Here is a 16,384-nt window from a genome sequence, read left to right as displayed (position 1 = left end):
TTATCCCTTAGGATTAAGAAAATGTGTTATTGAACTCATTAGCATCCCTTATTTGCATATTCGCAACAGTCATTGAGTGACCAATATTTTTTATGGAGGGATTATTACCCTCGGAAACCAATCTGCTAATTGACTAACAACTGAGTTCCTGCTTACTGCTAGATAAGCAGAGGTGGGTGGAGTAAGGGAACTTACCTAAGGTTTCATCCTGCCCAGGAATCAAACCCAAGTTCTCTCGCTTGTGAGGCGAGCGCACTAACCACTAAGTTACAGGAAGCCACGTGGACTGAATACATGTAGAATTATTGATGTAATTGTAGTATTATTATTATTATAGTGGTCTTTAAATGATGGGATTCAGTAGAATCTTTAGTGAGGATTTATTTCCCTTGCTTGGTGACTGGAGGTCAGGGGGTTAAGATAATCAGCAATGGGAGGGTAGATTCGGTTAATTGTGTTTTCTGCTTGGCTTTACTGGTGGTGAATGGGTTAACGGGCTGCTTTGACTCTGAAATGGAACAGAGGAAACTTTAATTTGCCTGTTGTCTCGGTGGAGCAGCTCCGAGCGGATTGTGAGGCAGGTCTGCAGTGTGTTTGCTCTAATTTGGGCTGAGACTATTCTCTCCAATTGAATGGTTTCTTTCAGCTAAATGGGATTTTCAAGATTGTAGCCAGAGAGGTGGCAAAGAGAGCGATGTACAGAGCGAGGAGCAGTGTGGGTGTGTTTTTTTGGGGGGGTGGGGTTTAGGGCAGTGGTGTCTGCAAAAAGAGGGACGGAGGTAAAGGAGAGAAGGAAGGAGGGAAGCATTGAAAGAAAACCTTTTATATAGCGTCTTTCACGTCGGAAAGATGTCCCAAGGCACTAGACAGTTGAGGGTTTGCACCCGAGCGTGGGGTTGGAATCGAGGGTCGGGGGGAGGAGGGAGGAAGAAAAGACAAGAAGGAGAGAGGTAACAAAAGAGCGAGGGAGGATGAGAGAGAAAGAGAGAGAAAGAGGAGCATTGAAAGGGATGGAGGTAGTGAGAGAGGGAAGAAGGTGAATGAGGAAGGCAGGTGAGGTAGGAAGAGAACAATAATAATAATAATCCTTGCATTTGATATAGTGCTTTTCACGTCTTCGAAACGTCTCAAAGCGCTTCACAGAATATCCTGTAAAGTGAATTGACTGTATATTTGTGGGAGAAATACAGCAGCCAATTGCACACAGCAGTGTCCCACAAACAGACGTGGATTGAAGTGACCAATTTATTATTGTTTTTTTCTTGAGGGATTTTATCAGACGTGTGAAGTAAGGAAACTTGGCCAAGGTTTCGCCCTGCCGGGAATCGAACCCAGGTCTCTCGTTTGCGAGGCGAGTGCTCTAACCACTGAGCTACAGGACTCCACAGCAGGGAGGCGAGGAGGGATGGTGAGGCAGGGAGAGGAGATGAGGGAAATGGGACAATAGTAAATTCAGTCAATGCTATTTTGAGGCTTTCAGTAGAACACATTTGGAATAGATTAAGCAAAAGAACGTTTATCTTGGCTTAGATTTGTCACCTGTTCCAAATTTACCCCCAACCAAATTCACATTAGTCTCCTGCTCATCTCATTGTTTGCTGTAGGCCATTGGTTGCCAGATTTATCTATACAAAAGTTTTTTTAACAATTGGACTGGAGAGGTTTATCAAGGTGGAAGCAAACCCAAGAAAGGAAAGTCTAGGCCAGTGGTGGTGGCCAACCTCTACGGTCAAATGCCTCCCTCAATCAAATATTGGACCAAGAAACATTTATTTTGTTGGCCAGCCAAAGAGAAACCTAACGAAGGGAAGTCTAAATCAATAGTGGAGGAGGGGGGGAAAAGGAGGAAGGGAAATGTGGAGTGGGAGAGGTGGAGGTGAGAGATAGAGAGGAGGGTAGGGCAGAGAGGAGGGTAGGGGAGAGAGGAAGAGGGGGGAGGAGAGGCGGAGGAGGGTGGGAGGGAGAGAGAAGGTGAGAGAGAGAAGGGGTAAAGAGAGAGGAGAAGGGAGGGGATAGAGAGGAGCAGAGAGAGTGAGAGATAGAGAGGGGGAGAAAAGAGAGGTTGGAGCGAGAAGAGAGAGGGGGAGAGGGAGAGGAGGGGATAGACAGGAGGAGAGAGGGGGAGAGAGAGAAGAAGAAGAGAGAAATCTGCTTCATTTTAAGTAGAGATCTAAATCTATTTGTTTGTACAAGTCTTGGAGTACATGGAGCATAACCTTATGCATAAAAAGCCAGTTATTTGTAGCATTTGTGGAAAAGCTATGCGTGTCCTCAGGCCAGCAGAGGTATTTTGTTACAGTACAGTGACCATCCTTCAATAAGTCAAGAAAGCCACGGTTTAGGTGCCCTGAAGGCCCTCGTGGTGAAGTATCTCATCTTGGCTTCCACCCTCCTGCTCTGCTCTTGACCAATGATGGTTAAGTAGGCCATCTCCCCAAGCTGTTCGCAGGGTTTTAGCTCTTCATGAACCAGCAATTAAACAGCGGCCAGTTTCCAGGCATGTAATAGAAGCAAACACTCTTAGACTCTAACCTCAGGTGTTGACCTGGCTCAGTTGGTAGCACACCATGGGTCAGAAGGTTGTGGGTTCAAATCCCACGTCAGGGACTTTGTGCACAGTCGGAGCTGATGTTATGAAGCAGTACTGGGAGAATCTCTGATTTGATGAGCATTGCCTTCAAGTGCTCTGAGATGCTATCCTGCTTGAGGGGCACTATATAAATTCAAGGTGGTGGTGTTGTTGCAGATACCAAAGATAAGTCAAGGACCAGTCTGCCTGTTCAGTTAGATTTTAAAGATCCCACGGCATTATTTGAAAAGAGAAGGGAGTTTCCCTCTCTCCCGGTGTCCTGACCAACAATCCTCCAAATAATATTGGTCATTCATTCATGGCTCTTTGTGGAAACATTGTTCTGCGCAAATTGGCTGCCCTGTTGACTTACAAAGTGCAGTATATCCTGTGAAGCGTTTTGAGGCATCCTCCCATTGCAAAAGGAGCTGTATCAAATGCATGGATTATTATTATATTATTATTTTTAATGACTGGTCAACTCTATCCATGTTCTCCTCCTCTCCCTACCCTCCATATATTCCGTGAAGCGCTATGAGACATCTCAACGACGTGATAAGGTGCTATGTCAAATGCAAGGATTATTATTATATTATAAAACTGTCATTAAGAAATTGGCTCAAGGTTTTCCATAATCCTGCCTGATCCGAACCAAGCTCAGGGGAAATTTTGGACTCAGTATTTGTATTCCTGTCCAATACTTCAAATCAACCTGAAATCCAAACCAAATGTGAAGCTTTAAGCTTCAGTGTTCTGCAACATCATTCTGAATTATGCGTCATCTTTTCTTGGCTTGTTGGTTTTACTTACCGTTTGTTGGTTCAGCGATCAAACACTTTTATATTGAGAAGATCAATAAATCAAGAGTGAACAAAAATTGTGTTAGCCGCCTGGCTGCATGTTAAACATGTTAAACACATGAATGGTTTTCAAATCCCTTCATGCCCTCGCACCTCCCTACCTATCCGACTTGCTCACCCCCCCACCCTCCCCCCCCCCCCCCACTCCATCACCCACTGTCCCCAGTCGGCTGGCTCCATGCTTTTGATCGTGCTTACGGTCACCTCCCCCCTCTCCCTGGCTTGGAGTCAGACTGCGCCACTGTTAAGCACTCCGGGACCCTACCCACCGTGAAGGGTGATATGTAAATGGAAGTCAACATCGTTGTTCTAAGTCCTTGTATTTGACATAGCACCTTATTACTATGTTGAGACATCTCAAAACCTTTCACAGAATATACTGTAAAGTAGATTGACTGTATATGCGTGGGTGAAACGTGACAGCCATTTGCACAGAGCAGTGTCCCTCAAACAGTTGTGGATTCAGTGACAACATTTTCTTTGGAGGAATTATTACCTCTGGTAAGTGATCAGGCAATCGATTAACAGCCGGGATCCTACTTACTGCTAGGTAAACAGAAGCGTGTGAAGTAAGGAAACTTGCTAAATGGTTCGCCCTGTCAGGAATCAAACCCAGTCCTTTTCGCTTGTGAGGCGAGTGCTTATGCAGTACTACACAGGACACCACGAGTCTTAAGACTAAGACCTGGAGAGCATTCAAGCCTGAGAGGTTTCTGAACCTTGAAAACCCTTCTGGAGGCTCAGGTGTGAAATGAAGTCAGCAATAGAGGGAGCTGGGAAGATCAAAGAGAATCCAGGCACAGCTTTAGTGCGGTGAATATCATCAAAAGTTAATAGATTGACTGCCGAGACTGTTTGACTGACAGACCGGGGGATTTCACGACTGCTGGGCTTGTGAGGTGCCGAGCTTTAGTTATTTGGTCTTTGTTGCAGTTTGATTTAATAATAATAATTCTAGCATTTAGTGTAGCATCTTTCATGTCAGAAGACGTCCCAAAGCACAGGATTTACAGTAAAGTGCAGTGCCTGTGTGTTTTGTCTGCAAAGAAAAAATTGTGTGCTGTGCTGCACTTTGTGAGTGTATAACAGTTTCCAATTCGTTAGTATTAATAATCTAATAATAATAATCCTTGCATTTGAGGTAGCACCTTATCACGTCATTGAAATGTCTCAAAACGCTTCACAGAATATACTGTAAAGTGGAGTGACTGTGTATTTTGTGGGCGAAACATGGCAGCCAATTGCGCACAGCAGCGTCCCACAAACAGTCGTGGATTGAGTGAATTTTTTTTTGGGGGGAGGGGGGATTATTACCCCCGGAAAGTGATCCACCAATCGACTGGGTTCCTACTGACTGCTAGATAAACACAACGTGTGTGGAGAAAGGAAACTAGCCTAATGTTTTGCCTTTCCCGGGAAATGAACCCGGGTCCTCACGCTTGTGAGGCGAATGCTCTAACCACTGAGCTACAGGACGAGTTAATATGCGAAGTAGTGTCATGCTCGTGCAGTGGTGCATTGCAGTGCTGTGCAAGGATCCTGCCTCTCACCAGGCGCCTGTGTGCTGCTGTTCTGCCGACGTTTGCTGTGTGCCTTGTTCAATGTTCCTGCCTTCACCAGTTTTGCGTGTTATCCTTCAGGCCAGACCACCGAGCATTGCCACAGTCTGGCTCATCCTGGCCACTGGAATGGATCCCAGTTCAGTTCAGTTGGAGCTGCCAGGCATATTAACAACCTGTGTGCCGTATAGCACTAAACTGGGGTGGGAGAGTGGGAGGAAGGTGGGGGAGGAAGAGGATCCCATGGGGAGATATCCAGGAACCTTGCTAAAAGCAAACTCAAATTGTGTCCATCCTTCTTTATAATAATAATAATTTTCCTTGTGTTTGGTATAGCACCTCATCAGGCCTACGAGACGTCTCAAAGAGCTTCACACAATATTCTGTAGAGTAGATTGACTTTTGTGTATTTTGTTTTGACTGCAAAAAAAAGGAAGATAAGAAAACGAGGAGCTTTCGGTCCACCCGGCTGCTTTGCTCTTTGATCACAAGATCTTTTTCTGGATGAATAAAACCCTTCGGCCCGTCTGATCTCATTCCTCCATGAACACACACACTCCCATCCCCCCATCACTGCATCAAGCAGTTTTTTTAATGAGTTGTTGTGGCCCCTACATAAAGTGCTCCACAATAACATCTCACGATGGCCGCTATATAAATGGAGTTGTTTGTCTTGTCCCCAGATCCTTGACACTCTTACTCACCAAGTGTCTTTATCAACTTCCCAATCAGTTCTGTCTCTTAGACCGTGCCTATGTTCACCTCCCCTTTCTCCGTGGCTCGGTGTCAAACTAGACCATTGTTTAAAGGCACCGTGACGTTATTCTGCATCAAGGGCGTTGTATAAATGCAAGTCATCGTTGTTGTTACCCCGACGGTCTTTCAGAAACGAGCAAGAGGATCCGGGTTTTGATTCCCTGGTGGGGCAAAACCTTGGTCAAGTTTTCTTACTCCGCACGCCTCTGTTTACCTCGCAGTAAGTAGGAATCCGGTGGTTAGTCGATTGTCAGATTGTTTCCGGGCGTAATAATCCCTTTAAAAAAAACAAAGTGCAGTCACTCAATCCACCACTGTTTGTAGGACGCTGTTTCGCCCACAAAGTACACAGTCAATTCACTTTACAATATATTCTGTGAAGCGCTTTGAGACGTCTCAATGACGTGATAAGGCGCTATATCAACTGCAAGAATTATTATTATTATTATTCTGGAGCAGTGCATTTGACATGCTCACAGCCCTCTGCGTCATGAAATGTTTTCTGATCTGGCTGATCAAACCAGCAAGGATCTTTGTACGAGAATTATTATTATATAAGAGGATGGGTGGGAGGGGGGGAATGATAGGGGAGGAAGCAATTGGGATTAAGTTAGACAAACTTCTTGGAGGAACAAACACCAACATGAAGAAATAGGACAAATGGCCTCCTGTTTGTGTCATATATTTCCACGGTTGTCTGGAAATCCCTGAGGCGAGGGGACATTCTTTAAAGGTTTCTTTTTGTTGGACGTTCGTTGGCGAGGATGGTTTAAACCCAAAATGTGCCGACTTATTTGCCGATGTGCTCTCTTCCCCTCCTCACGCCGTCGATCGCGGTGAATTGGTTGTGGAAACAAAGCGCCTTCACCACGAGGATGCACAGCAGGCAGATGGGGGCTCCGGGCAGGAATATCATCAAGAGCACCAGCGTGAGCGAGGAGATGTACAGCCTGGAGAACAACGACGGCAGCCAGTCAGACACGGCCGTGGGCACCGTGGGCACCAGCGGCAAGAAGAGGAGGTCCAGTCTGGGTGCCAAGATGGTGGCCATCGTCGGGCTGAGCAGGAGAAGCAGGAGCACGTCACAGCTGACACAGACTGGTGAGTACCCTTCACCATCACACACCATCACCATCATCACTCCCCCGAGAGACACACCATCATCACTCCCCAGTGAGAGACACCATCATCACTCCCCAGAGGGTGGCATACACACTCCATCACTCCCTAGAGAAAGAGACACACCACCATCATCACTCCCCAGAGGGACACACATACCATCATCACTCCCCAAAGAGATGCAGACAGAGACACAGAGAGAAACATAGACAAAGAGATAGACAGAGAGAGTGACTGAGAGAGAGAGACCATTTAGTGCTAGTCACTATAACATTCTCCATCACCCTCCATGAAGACCGACAGAGAGAGGGAGACACAGACAAAGACGGAGAGAAAAACAGTTGGAGGCGGAGAGAGAGGAAGACAGACAGAAAAAAACATTATCTGATTAACATACTATTTTCAGAGCCGACAGAGACACTATGGACAGAATGGCCTTCTTCTGCGCTGTAAATGTCTAAGAATCTAACTGATGTGTTAGTGATTTTTGCACAAGGCTGACATTTCTTTTCTCTTTAAGTAATAATCATTCTTGCTCTTGACATTGAGTCTTTCACGTCAGGAGGAAATCTCAAAATGCTTCACAGGATTTTACTGAAAGGTGGAGTGTTTGTGAATGCAGCAGCCAGTTTACACACATCAAAGTCCCACAAGCATCCAGGACTGATTGAGCACAACTAATTTTATCCGTGGGATTGTTTTCAGCACTCTGCAAAGCACTAAGTCTGTTTGTAGTCCATTGCCGAACAGATGTAGAGTCAGAGTGACAGCAGTGTGAGCTATTAATGTGTTTCATCAGCCGGGTGTCTGACACATACAGAAACCCATCACCGTTACTTAAGAGTATCCAAAGCAAACTGAGAATTCCATGCATCCCACCTATACATGGAAATCCCAGAGATATGTTGTTGGGATGGAATGCGCACTCTCTCTGGAGGGACGCATCCTGTTTATCTAATTCCGGAAAGCATCAGGCACAGTTTGGTAAGAGCGAAGGCTTGGGGACTACATTTGCATTGGGGTAACTGCTGGGGTAACCAGATAAAACTGCATAGCTTGCCATTGATACCACTGTCTGGCAAGCTTTCCCGCTGCTTGTTGAGCTAGGACAACCCGACCCGTTAGGGCTTAGGCTTACAGAATTAACAGGAGCTGAGTCGGATGACTCCTTGCCCCCAGTGACTGGTCTGCCCTTCCACATTGCTGATGAGCCAGGCTGAGCTGTGCTGTCGTCAGCAGTGCCCTGGAATACTGTGGACCTGTCTGGCTCAGGAACTGGACTAGAGACCGTCACAGAGGGCTCGACTCCAACATTCCACTGTGACCTTGGAACCAATTCAGCTCCAAGGAGACCCCATTTGCCTCCCCTCCCCCTCCCCAAGGAGGATAGAAGCGGATTGCTAGGAGCTGGTTGCAAGGGGAGGGTTGAGGTGGCTGTAGGCACGGTTGAAGAGCAAGGTCTTCAGGTGCGACACGAAGATAGGGAAGGAGGAAGGAGGGAGGGGACAAGGTAGAGGGTTTGAGGAAGATTGTTTCGGGATATAATGCGTGATCACTGATAGTAGACTGGAGGGCACGAGGGACAAGCAGGAGGCTGGAGCCAGTCGAGCCGAGGCAAAGGGCAGTGGGCTGGGGTGTAGGCAGGTCGGAGTATTTATTTTCTGCCAGGACTCAGAGAAAATGAAAGAGAATCGATCACTTTTTTTCTTCTGCGGATTTTGTTTTCTCTGCCCTGATGGTAGGCGTGGAAGAAGAGTGGATTGTTTTCTTATATAATGTTTTTATAGCCTGAAAAGAAGGGGCTCAGTAAGCTCTCAGGGGAGGGAGGGAGGGAGGGAGAGAAGGAGGGGGCAGGCTGGAGCATTGTGACTACATCTGGTGAGAGAGAACAAAACAAGAGGTTTCAGTAAAAATCCCATTTAGATCAGTCGCCCTGAGGAGTTAAGTGCTTTCAAGAGAAGAGAAGAGAGTGCTTCTCCCATCCCTGAGCCAGTCTTACAGAGGAGCCGAGTCATCGCGGATTGTGTAACACTAAGGTTCAAGGTGGATCCTAATGTGGAGAGTAAGTCCTGTGTGAAATGGGCTGAATTTTGGGGGGTGAGCAGAGGTGTGTGTGTGTGTCTGTGTTGGGGTGGGGAGTGGGGGAAGTGTGTAGTTTCTGAATATCGCAGATGGTGATAAAGAAGGAGATTTGTTTTCTCTTGATGAGGAGTCGTAAAGTGCTGTACTCAGGAGACGGATTGTTTAGACTGTGTTCAGAAGATGCCTTTAGTAGAGTTACATTTATTACTATTAACAACGTTAAGATTGATCCTTGGGTTGGGAGCTGAGGAGGGAGGGAGGAGAATGATGACCAAAAGCGCGGTCGGAGAGGTAGTTCTTGAGACGGAGTTTGAATGAGGGGAGGGAGGCAGTTGGAGGGGCTCTGAGATGGAGTTCCACAGATGGTCAATGAACGTGCAAGTTGCTTTCTCCTTGCAACAAAGACTTATCCCAATGAAAAGGCCTTTACAGTAAATAATGATAATAATCCTTTCATTTGATGTAGCGCCTTATCATGCTGAAACATTGCCTTTATCAGAGAGTGTTTGTACCAAAGGAGAAAGTGAGGACTGATCTCCTAAAAGGTTTACAGCACTCTATCAGGAACAAAACAGTCAGCCTCAGTTTATAGTGAATGCAACCAGCAGTGACTGGTGTGAGAGATTAAACATTTCACTGCTGGTCTTTGGCTGCACAAGATATTTTGGCCATTATGCTCCGAAGCTTTGGAACTTTCTCCCTCAATCCCTCGCCTTGCCCTCTCCTTCCCCTCTTTTAGATTACAACTGAAGACCTTCCTCTTCGACCGTGCGTACGGTCACCTCCTCCCTCCCCAAAGCTCGGCATCAGGCTCTGTCAATACTCTGAGAACACTGACCTGCCGGAAGGGTGCTTTATAAATGCAAGTCATTGTGGTCTATATTGTGGGGGCACAGTAAAGGCATCTTTGTTTGCTTACAAAACACAGTCACTGCACTTTATAGTGAATCAAATAGTAATCATTGTCCTTGCATTTGGTATAGCACCTTTCATGTTGAGAGGAAGTCCTGCATAGGATACACTGTACCGTGCAGGGTTTGTGTGTGTGGGCAACAGCGGCAACTGATTTGCGCACAGCAGTGTGCACTGTGAAACAGCCAAGAAATGAATGACCTATTTTATTTGGGGGATTGTTGGCCAGGACACCGAGAGAAACTCGCTTCCTTAAATTATGTGAAGCCCTTTGAGTTAACAACCAACTTGCATTTATATAAAGCCTTTCACATAGGAATTGCTAGACATAAAAAGACCAATGTCTATTTAGTTGGCCTTCTACCATCCTGGTATTCACAGGCTACAATGATGGAGATGTTGATGACAATTAATTCTGTATGGATAAGTCTACAACAGAGTGGAAAACTTTGGGAACCTTAGATCCAAAGTTGCCTGGTTCTTCCAAGCCATATTACACTACTCTAATAGGAATCAACGTAGGATAGTGTCTCAGAGCAGAGCAAAGTATAAGGACTAGTATTTAGTATAATTATTGTTATTTGGAATAAAGTCTAAGAGATCTTTGTTCTGCACCAACCTTACGAGTGCTTGATGTTGCACATTCCATGTTACCGCCTCCGATAATAACATTCCTCAGGGTTTGAAGCAGTAGCTAATCACTTCGTCGAAGGGTCTCAAAGCGCTTCACGGGATTCTGTTGTCAAGCGTAGTGACTGTGCACTTGCAGGCAAGCTCAATAACTGGACTGGGACTGGACGAGGCTCTACAACTAAAACACGGAGTAGGCAGTGCGCCAACACATTGCGGTGCCTGTCTTAGCTGTGGAACATATTCTCGGGACTTAAAGGCAAACCTTTTGCCACTGAAACAAAAGGAAACCATTGCCCAGGGTCCACGATTGCATTTCGAGTGGAAGTACTTTATTTTCTTTCTTGTCTTGAGCACATGCTGCAGGGCATGGATCCACCGAGCTCCAGTGATGCGTTTCACAGACTTTGGAAGCTCAGAATACGTTCAGCTTCGGTTACTGTTCATTGGGAGTTGGTCAATGTAACTCCTGACTCTTACATTTGATTGTAAGTGCCTTTAAGTGCTCTACGAGACTACCCTGCGTGAAAGACGCTATATAAATGCAACAGTAACAAAATTACATTTGTAGAGCAGTTGTCGTTGTTGTTTCACATCAGGCGGATGTCCCAAAATGCTTCACAGGATTTATTATAAAGGACAGTGACTGTGTTTTGTAGGTAAATGGCAATTTGTGCAGAGCAATGTCTCGCAAACAGCTGATGGAGTGAGTGAGCATTTTTATTTGGGGGATTGATGGCCCACTGGGAGAGAGAAACTCCCTGATCTTTTTAAATAATGCCACGGGATCTTTAACATCCTCCTAAACAGGCAGACAGGACCTCAGTTCAACGTCTCATCTGAAGGACGAAACCTCTGACAAAACAACACAGCCCCAGCACTGTATTAGAGCGTCAGCTTAGACTATATGATTGTGGGGCTTGAACCCAGAACCTTCTGACTCCTACTCCTCTCCTCCCCCTGTACACTCCTTTCCTCCTTTGTAGAAGACTTGGAGTGAAAGTTAGTGTTTTTGCCTCCGGTGAAATCCTTGATCCTTCTGTTTAGTGACGTGCGTTGCAAGCTCCTTTGTGTTCTGCTTTTCAACTGTAACATAAAGCCAAACCTACCACATGCCTATAGAGTTACAGGACCACTGTGCTGGGCTGTGGAGGAACATGAACAGCGATATTAACAGGAGCCAGTGTTGTGGAATATATGCATTCTTTTCCAGACACAGGGGAAATTTCCATGTGTCGGTGACATACCTCTTTGGTAGTCTCAATCTGGAAGATTTGACGATAGATAAGAGGCGAGCGATGGCAGAGGCACAGAGGCAGGGAATTCAAAGATGTGAGATAGTAATAACAATAATGATGTAGTGCTAAAGGTGCAGCCACTGATGGTGGTGCAGAAGGGTCGGTAAACATGCACTGGAGAAGTGGTCGTGCATGAAGGGTTTTGTACGTGAGGGTGAGGACCTTGAAATCGATCAATACAATATCAAGGATTATTATCATTTCTTCTGTTCATTGCAAATGGTGCACAATACGTCAACAATAACAAAATGACATTTGTATAGTGCCTTTCATGTCAGGAGGACGTCCCAAGGCGCTGGACAGACAGAGTTTTGGACCCGAGCTGAAGGTCGGGGTGGGGGAGGGGGGAGATCGAAAGCACGGTTGAAGAGGAGGTTCTTGAGGTGGGTCTTGAAGGTGGCGAGGGAGTGGGCAAGATGGAGTGACTGCAGGATGGAGTTCCAGAGTGGGCAGAGTGGCGGAAGGCCCGCCCGCCGATAGTGGGGCGAGCAAGGTGGGGGAAGTGAAGCAGGCTGGAGCCCGCTGAGCGGAGGGAGCGAACAGGATGGGCATGTTACAGAATTATTTGGTCACTGAATCCACTGGGACGCTGTATTTGGCTGCCACAAAATATACAGTCAATTGACTTTACAGTGAAGCACTTTGAGACATCTCAATTACATAATAAGGCACTATAGCAAATGCAAGGATTATTATAATACACCTGTGTTTACACAGGATCTGCACATGGCGTATATTAGACCCCCACAATCTATTTGGCTCTAATCAGCAAAACAATGTACGTCTTGTGTTTGAAAATAAATGAGTCACGATCTTCAAACCTACTCGGAAAACAGACTGGCACTGATCACACTGCACACAGCTGGCAATTTCATCCCTTCCAAATTATATACAATACAAGGCTATTTCCAGTCGTTAGATTTCCTAATTTTAGTATGCGTCACACACAGTGCTCTGAGCAGGCTGGTGACTGAGCGCATGGGTGGTTGGAGCTTAAAATACAGCAAAGGAACCCGCTGAAAATAGCTCCCTCACTGCTCAGAATGTGATGGCTTAACCCAAACACGAGATCCACGCAGCTTGTTGTCTCTGTGGTTGTCTCTGGAGGGTGTGTTAAACGGAAGAGAGAAGCAGGTTCAGAGGGATTGGAATGGCAAGACAGGCATTGTATTATAATAATAATTAATAATAATAATACTCCTTGCATTTAATATAGCACCCTATCACGTCGTCGAGACGTCTCAAAGCGCTTCAAAGAGTATACTGTAAAACGAATTGACTGTATTTTGTGGGCGAATATTATAACCATTAACATTAATAACTCTTTGCCTCTGGTGTAGCACCGTTCACGTCAGGAAGACTCCACAAAGCGCTTCGCAGGATATACTGTAAAGTGAAGTGACTGTTTATTTTGTGGGCAAAACGTAACAGACAATTTGCACACAGCAACGTCCCACAAAAAGCCATGACGTGAATGATCGATTTTATCTGGTGGGATTATTGACCAGGACACAGGGAGAAACTCCCTTCACTTTTCAAATGGTGCCATGGAATCGTTAACATTCACCTGAACAGGCAGACGGGACCTTAGTTTAATGGGTCATCCAAAGTGGCACCTCCAACAACACAGGGCTACCCCCAGCACTACATTGGAGTGTCAGCCAAGACTATATGGACTTCCAGGTCCCGAATGGAGGGGGTGTGGGGGGGGCGGGGAATAATTGGAGATGAGTAGTTTATATAAAGTAACTTTGTGTCTGGTTCTTATTCACAAAGCTTTAGACTGTTATTGTAAAAGAGTCTATACCCTCAGGATAGTCCTCTGATTCGTATAGTCTAACACTGAGCTCTTGATGACAGCACAGCCCGGCCTGGCTCACAGGCAGGACCTTGGAAGGGCAGACCACTCACTGGGGGCAGGGAATCCTCCCACTCAGCTCCTGTTAACCCTGCAAGCCAAAGCCCTAACGGTTAGGGTGGTCCTAGCTGGACAAGCAGCAGGAAAGCTTGCCAGTTAGTGATATCAATGGCAAGCTACGTGGTTTTACAACAACAACAACAAGATTCCATTTATAGAGCGCCTTTCACGTCGGGAGGACGTTTTAGCTGGTTAGACTCGAGCAGTTACCCCAGCGCATGCTCTGGGGTCCCAAGCCTTGGCTCTTGCCAACCTGCGCCTAATACTTTCTGGAATTAGGTTAGCAGAATATGTCTCTCCAGGGAGAGAGTGCACATTGCATTCCAACAATCTATCTCTGGGATTTCCATGTGTAGGTGGGAAGCATGGAATTCTCTGTTTGGTTTGGATACTCTAAAGCACGGTGATGGGTTTCCGCACGTGTCAGACACCCGGCAGACTAAAAACAAACACTAAGCTCTGCATTGGTATCAGCTCAACCTTAATATTCCACTGCTGTAATGTTGTAATGAGAATAATGTGATCGCACAGTGGGGAACATATGAGGAAGCACTTGCTATAGTGTTAATGACAAATAGCTCTTAACAGCAGAGAAATGTGTCTGGTGTATTTTTAGCTGGGGAGGGTGAGTGGGTCTGTCTGCTGAGAGATCGAGGATGCTTAAAGTTGTGCTGTAAAGCACATCGTTAGATGCAGAGCATTGGTTCTTCCAAGGCTTGACAACAGCTCCCTATCGAGTGTGTAATGTCACCTTACAAGCTGTCTGGTGGTGGTTTAATACAGTGAACCTGTGTCAGCTTGACTTGCTCAGGAACACATGCACCTCCCAAGTCAGAGAGAAGTCGTGTGTTCAATCCCTTCCACATTGGGACTTTGGAGCTTGTAGGGTAGGCTGTGGGAGAGCTGCTGTCCTTGGATGAGACATTAAACCAAGGCCCCATCTGCCTGTTCAGGTGAATATTAAAGATCTCACGGCGCTATTCGAAAAGAGAAGGGAGTTTCTCTTTCCCGGTGTCCTGGCTAACAATCCTCCAGAAATAATTGGTCATTTACTCCATAGCTATTTGTGGGACATTTTTGTTTGGGAGGATTGTTGGGAGATCGGGAGAAATTCCCTTCTCTTTTCGAATAGTGCCTTGGGATCTTTAATGTCCACCTGACCAGGCAAATGTGACATCAACAACAGCAACTTGTATTTATGTAGTTCCCCTCATGCAGGCTGGCGTCCCAGAGAGCTTGAGTTTAAGGTCTCAGCCGTAGGACAACACCTCCGTCAATGCAGCACCCACCCTGCACTGCATTGGAGCATCCAAGTCCCAATGTGGGTCTTGAACCCACAACCTTCTGATGTAGAGTCCTGGAGCTCAGTGGTTAGAGCACTCGCCTCACAAGCGAGAGACCTAGGTTCAATTCCCGGCAGGGCGAAACCTTGGGCAAATTTCCTTACTCCACACACCTGATAATAATCTCTCAAGAAAAATAAAGCAATAATAAATAGGTCACTTCAATCCACGGCTGTTTGTGGGGACACCGCTGTGTGCAATTGATTGAAAAGCGCTATATCAAATGCAAGGATTATTATTATGTATAAGTGTTATTGGGAGGATGGTAGGGCGGGTATTCTGGAAGGATGAGATCAAATGGACTGAAGGGACTTCTACCTCCCAACTTCGCTTTGTGTTCTTGTCAGACTGGTGAAGAAGGTCTGTTCAGAGGCTTGACTTTGGTGCTCAGCAGAAAGAGAGAGGTTTTACTGAGCTTGGGCCTGTGACAGATCTGACAGTGAGTGCTCGATGGTAACACAATGGGTGAGAACAAAATAACAGTGTTCCATTGCCCGGTTTGACATTCCTCTCCTCAATGAGCAAAGGCTAAATGCGTACTAAATTATAATGGTAATAATGCTTGGATATATAGCGCCTTATCGCATTGTCTCAAAGTATTTCAGAGGGTATTTTTGCAACATAAATTTCACGTAGGATAATCTTGGAGCGCTTAACAGTGAGGGTATCGGGTGCCAAGCAGGGGAGAAAGGATAATAACAACAACACTTGCATTTGACATTTCGCCTTATCACATCGTTGAAACGTCTCGAAGTGCTTCACAGGATATATACCGTAAAGTGAATTGATTGTATTTTTGGGCAAAACGCAACAGCCAGTTTGCGCACAGCAGCGCCCCACAAACATCCATGGGGTAAGTAGCCAATTTTATTTAGGGGATTGTTGGCCAGGAGATAGAGAGAGAGAAACTCCATTCTCTTTTCGAATAGTGGGATCTTTAACGTCCACCTTGGACAGCCAGTGGGGCCTCGGTTTAACCGAAGAACGGCACCTCCGACAATGCAACACACCCCCAGAACTGCTTTGGAGTGTCAGCTTAGACGATGTGGATTGCATGTCCCAACGTGGGGCTTGAACCCATAGCCTGTGTGTTTGGTGGGTGAATAAAGCAGCCGATTTGCACACAGCAATGACCCACAAACAGCCAGGAAGTGGAAATTTTCTTTTGTAATTGGCCATTGACTTCACAGCTGTTTGTGGGCCATCGCTGTGCGTAAATTGGCTGCCACATTCACCTAACAAAATGTCTTTAAATTCTGCCTTAAACCTTCTTCTTTGACTGTGTTTGCTGTCACCTCCCTCATTCCCCCTATTCCTTCTCCCCTGCCCAACCCAGTC

General features: G+C 46.0%; 1 protein-coding gene across 2 annotated transcripts in view; it reads left to right on the top strand.

Annotated features, from left to right (window-relative positions):
* Positions 1-16,384, top strand: part of LOC103185594 (regulating synaptic membrane exocytosis protein 1) — a 229,299-nt gene that overhangs the window by 201,840 nt on the left and 11,075 nt on the right. The window contains exon 27 of one of the 2 annotated variants that reach the window (XM_042332866.1): positions 6,604-6,845. In XM_042332866.1, coding sequence (XP_042188800.1) covers positions 6,604-6,845 — 242 coding nt within the window. Of the gene's footprint in view, positions 1-6,603; positions 6,846-8,908; positions 8,926-16,384 lie in introns of those variants that run through there. The other variant, XM_007904192.2, reaches the window with a different exon arrangement.

This window comes from Callorhinchus milii, unplaced genomic scaffold (genome assembly GCF_018977255.1).
Source record: "Callorhinchus milii isolate IMCB2004 unplaced genomic scaffold, IMCB_Cmil_1.0 Scaffold3, whole genome shotgun sequence".
Taxonomy (NCBI): domain Eukaryota; kingdom Metazoa; phylum Chordata; class Chondrichthyes; order Chimaeriformes; family Callorhinchidae; genus Callorhinchus; species Callorhinchus milii.
The sequence above is the reverse complement of the archived record's forward strand: the minus strand, read 5'-3'. Positions and strand labels throughout refer to the sequence as shown.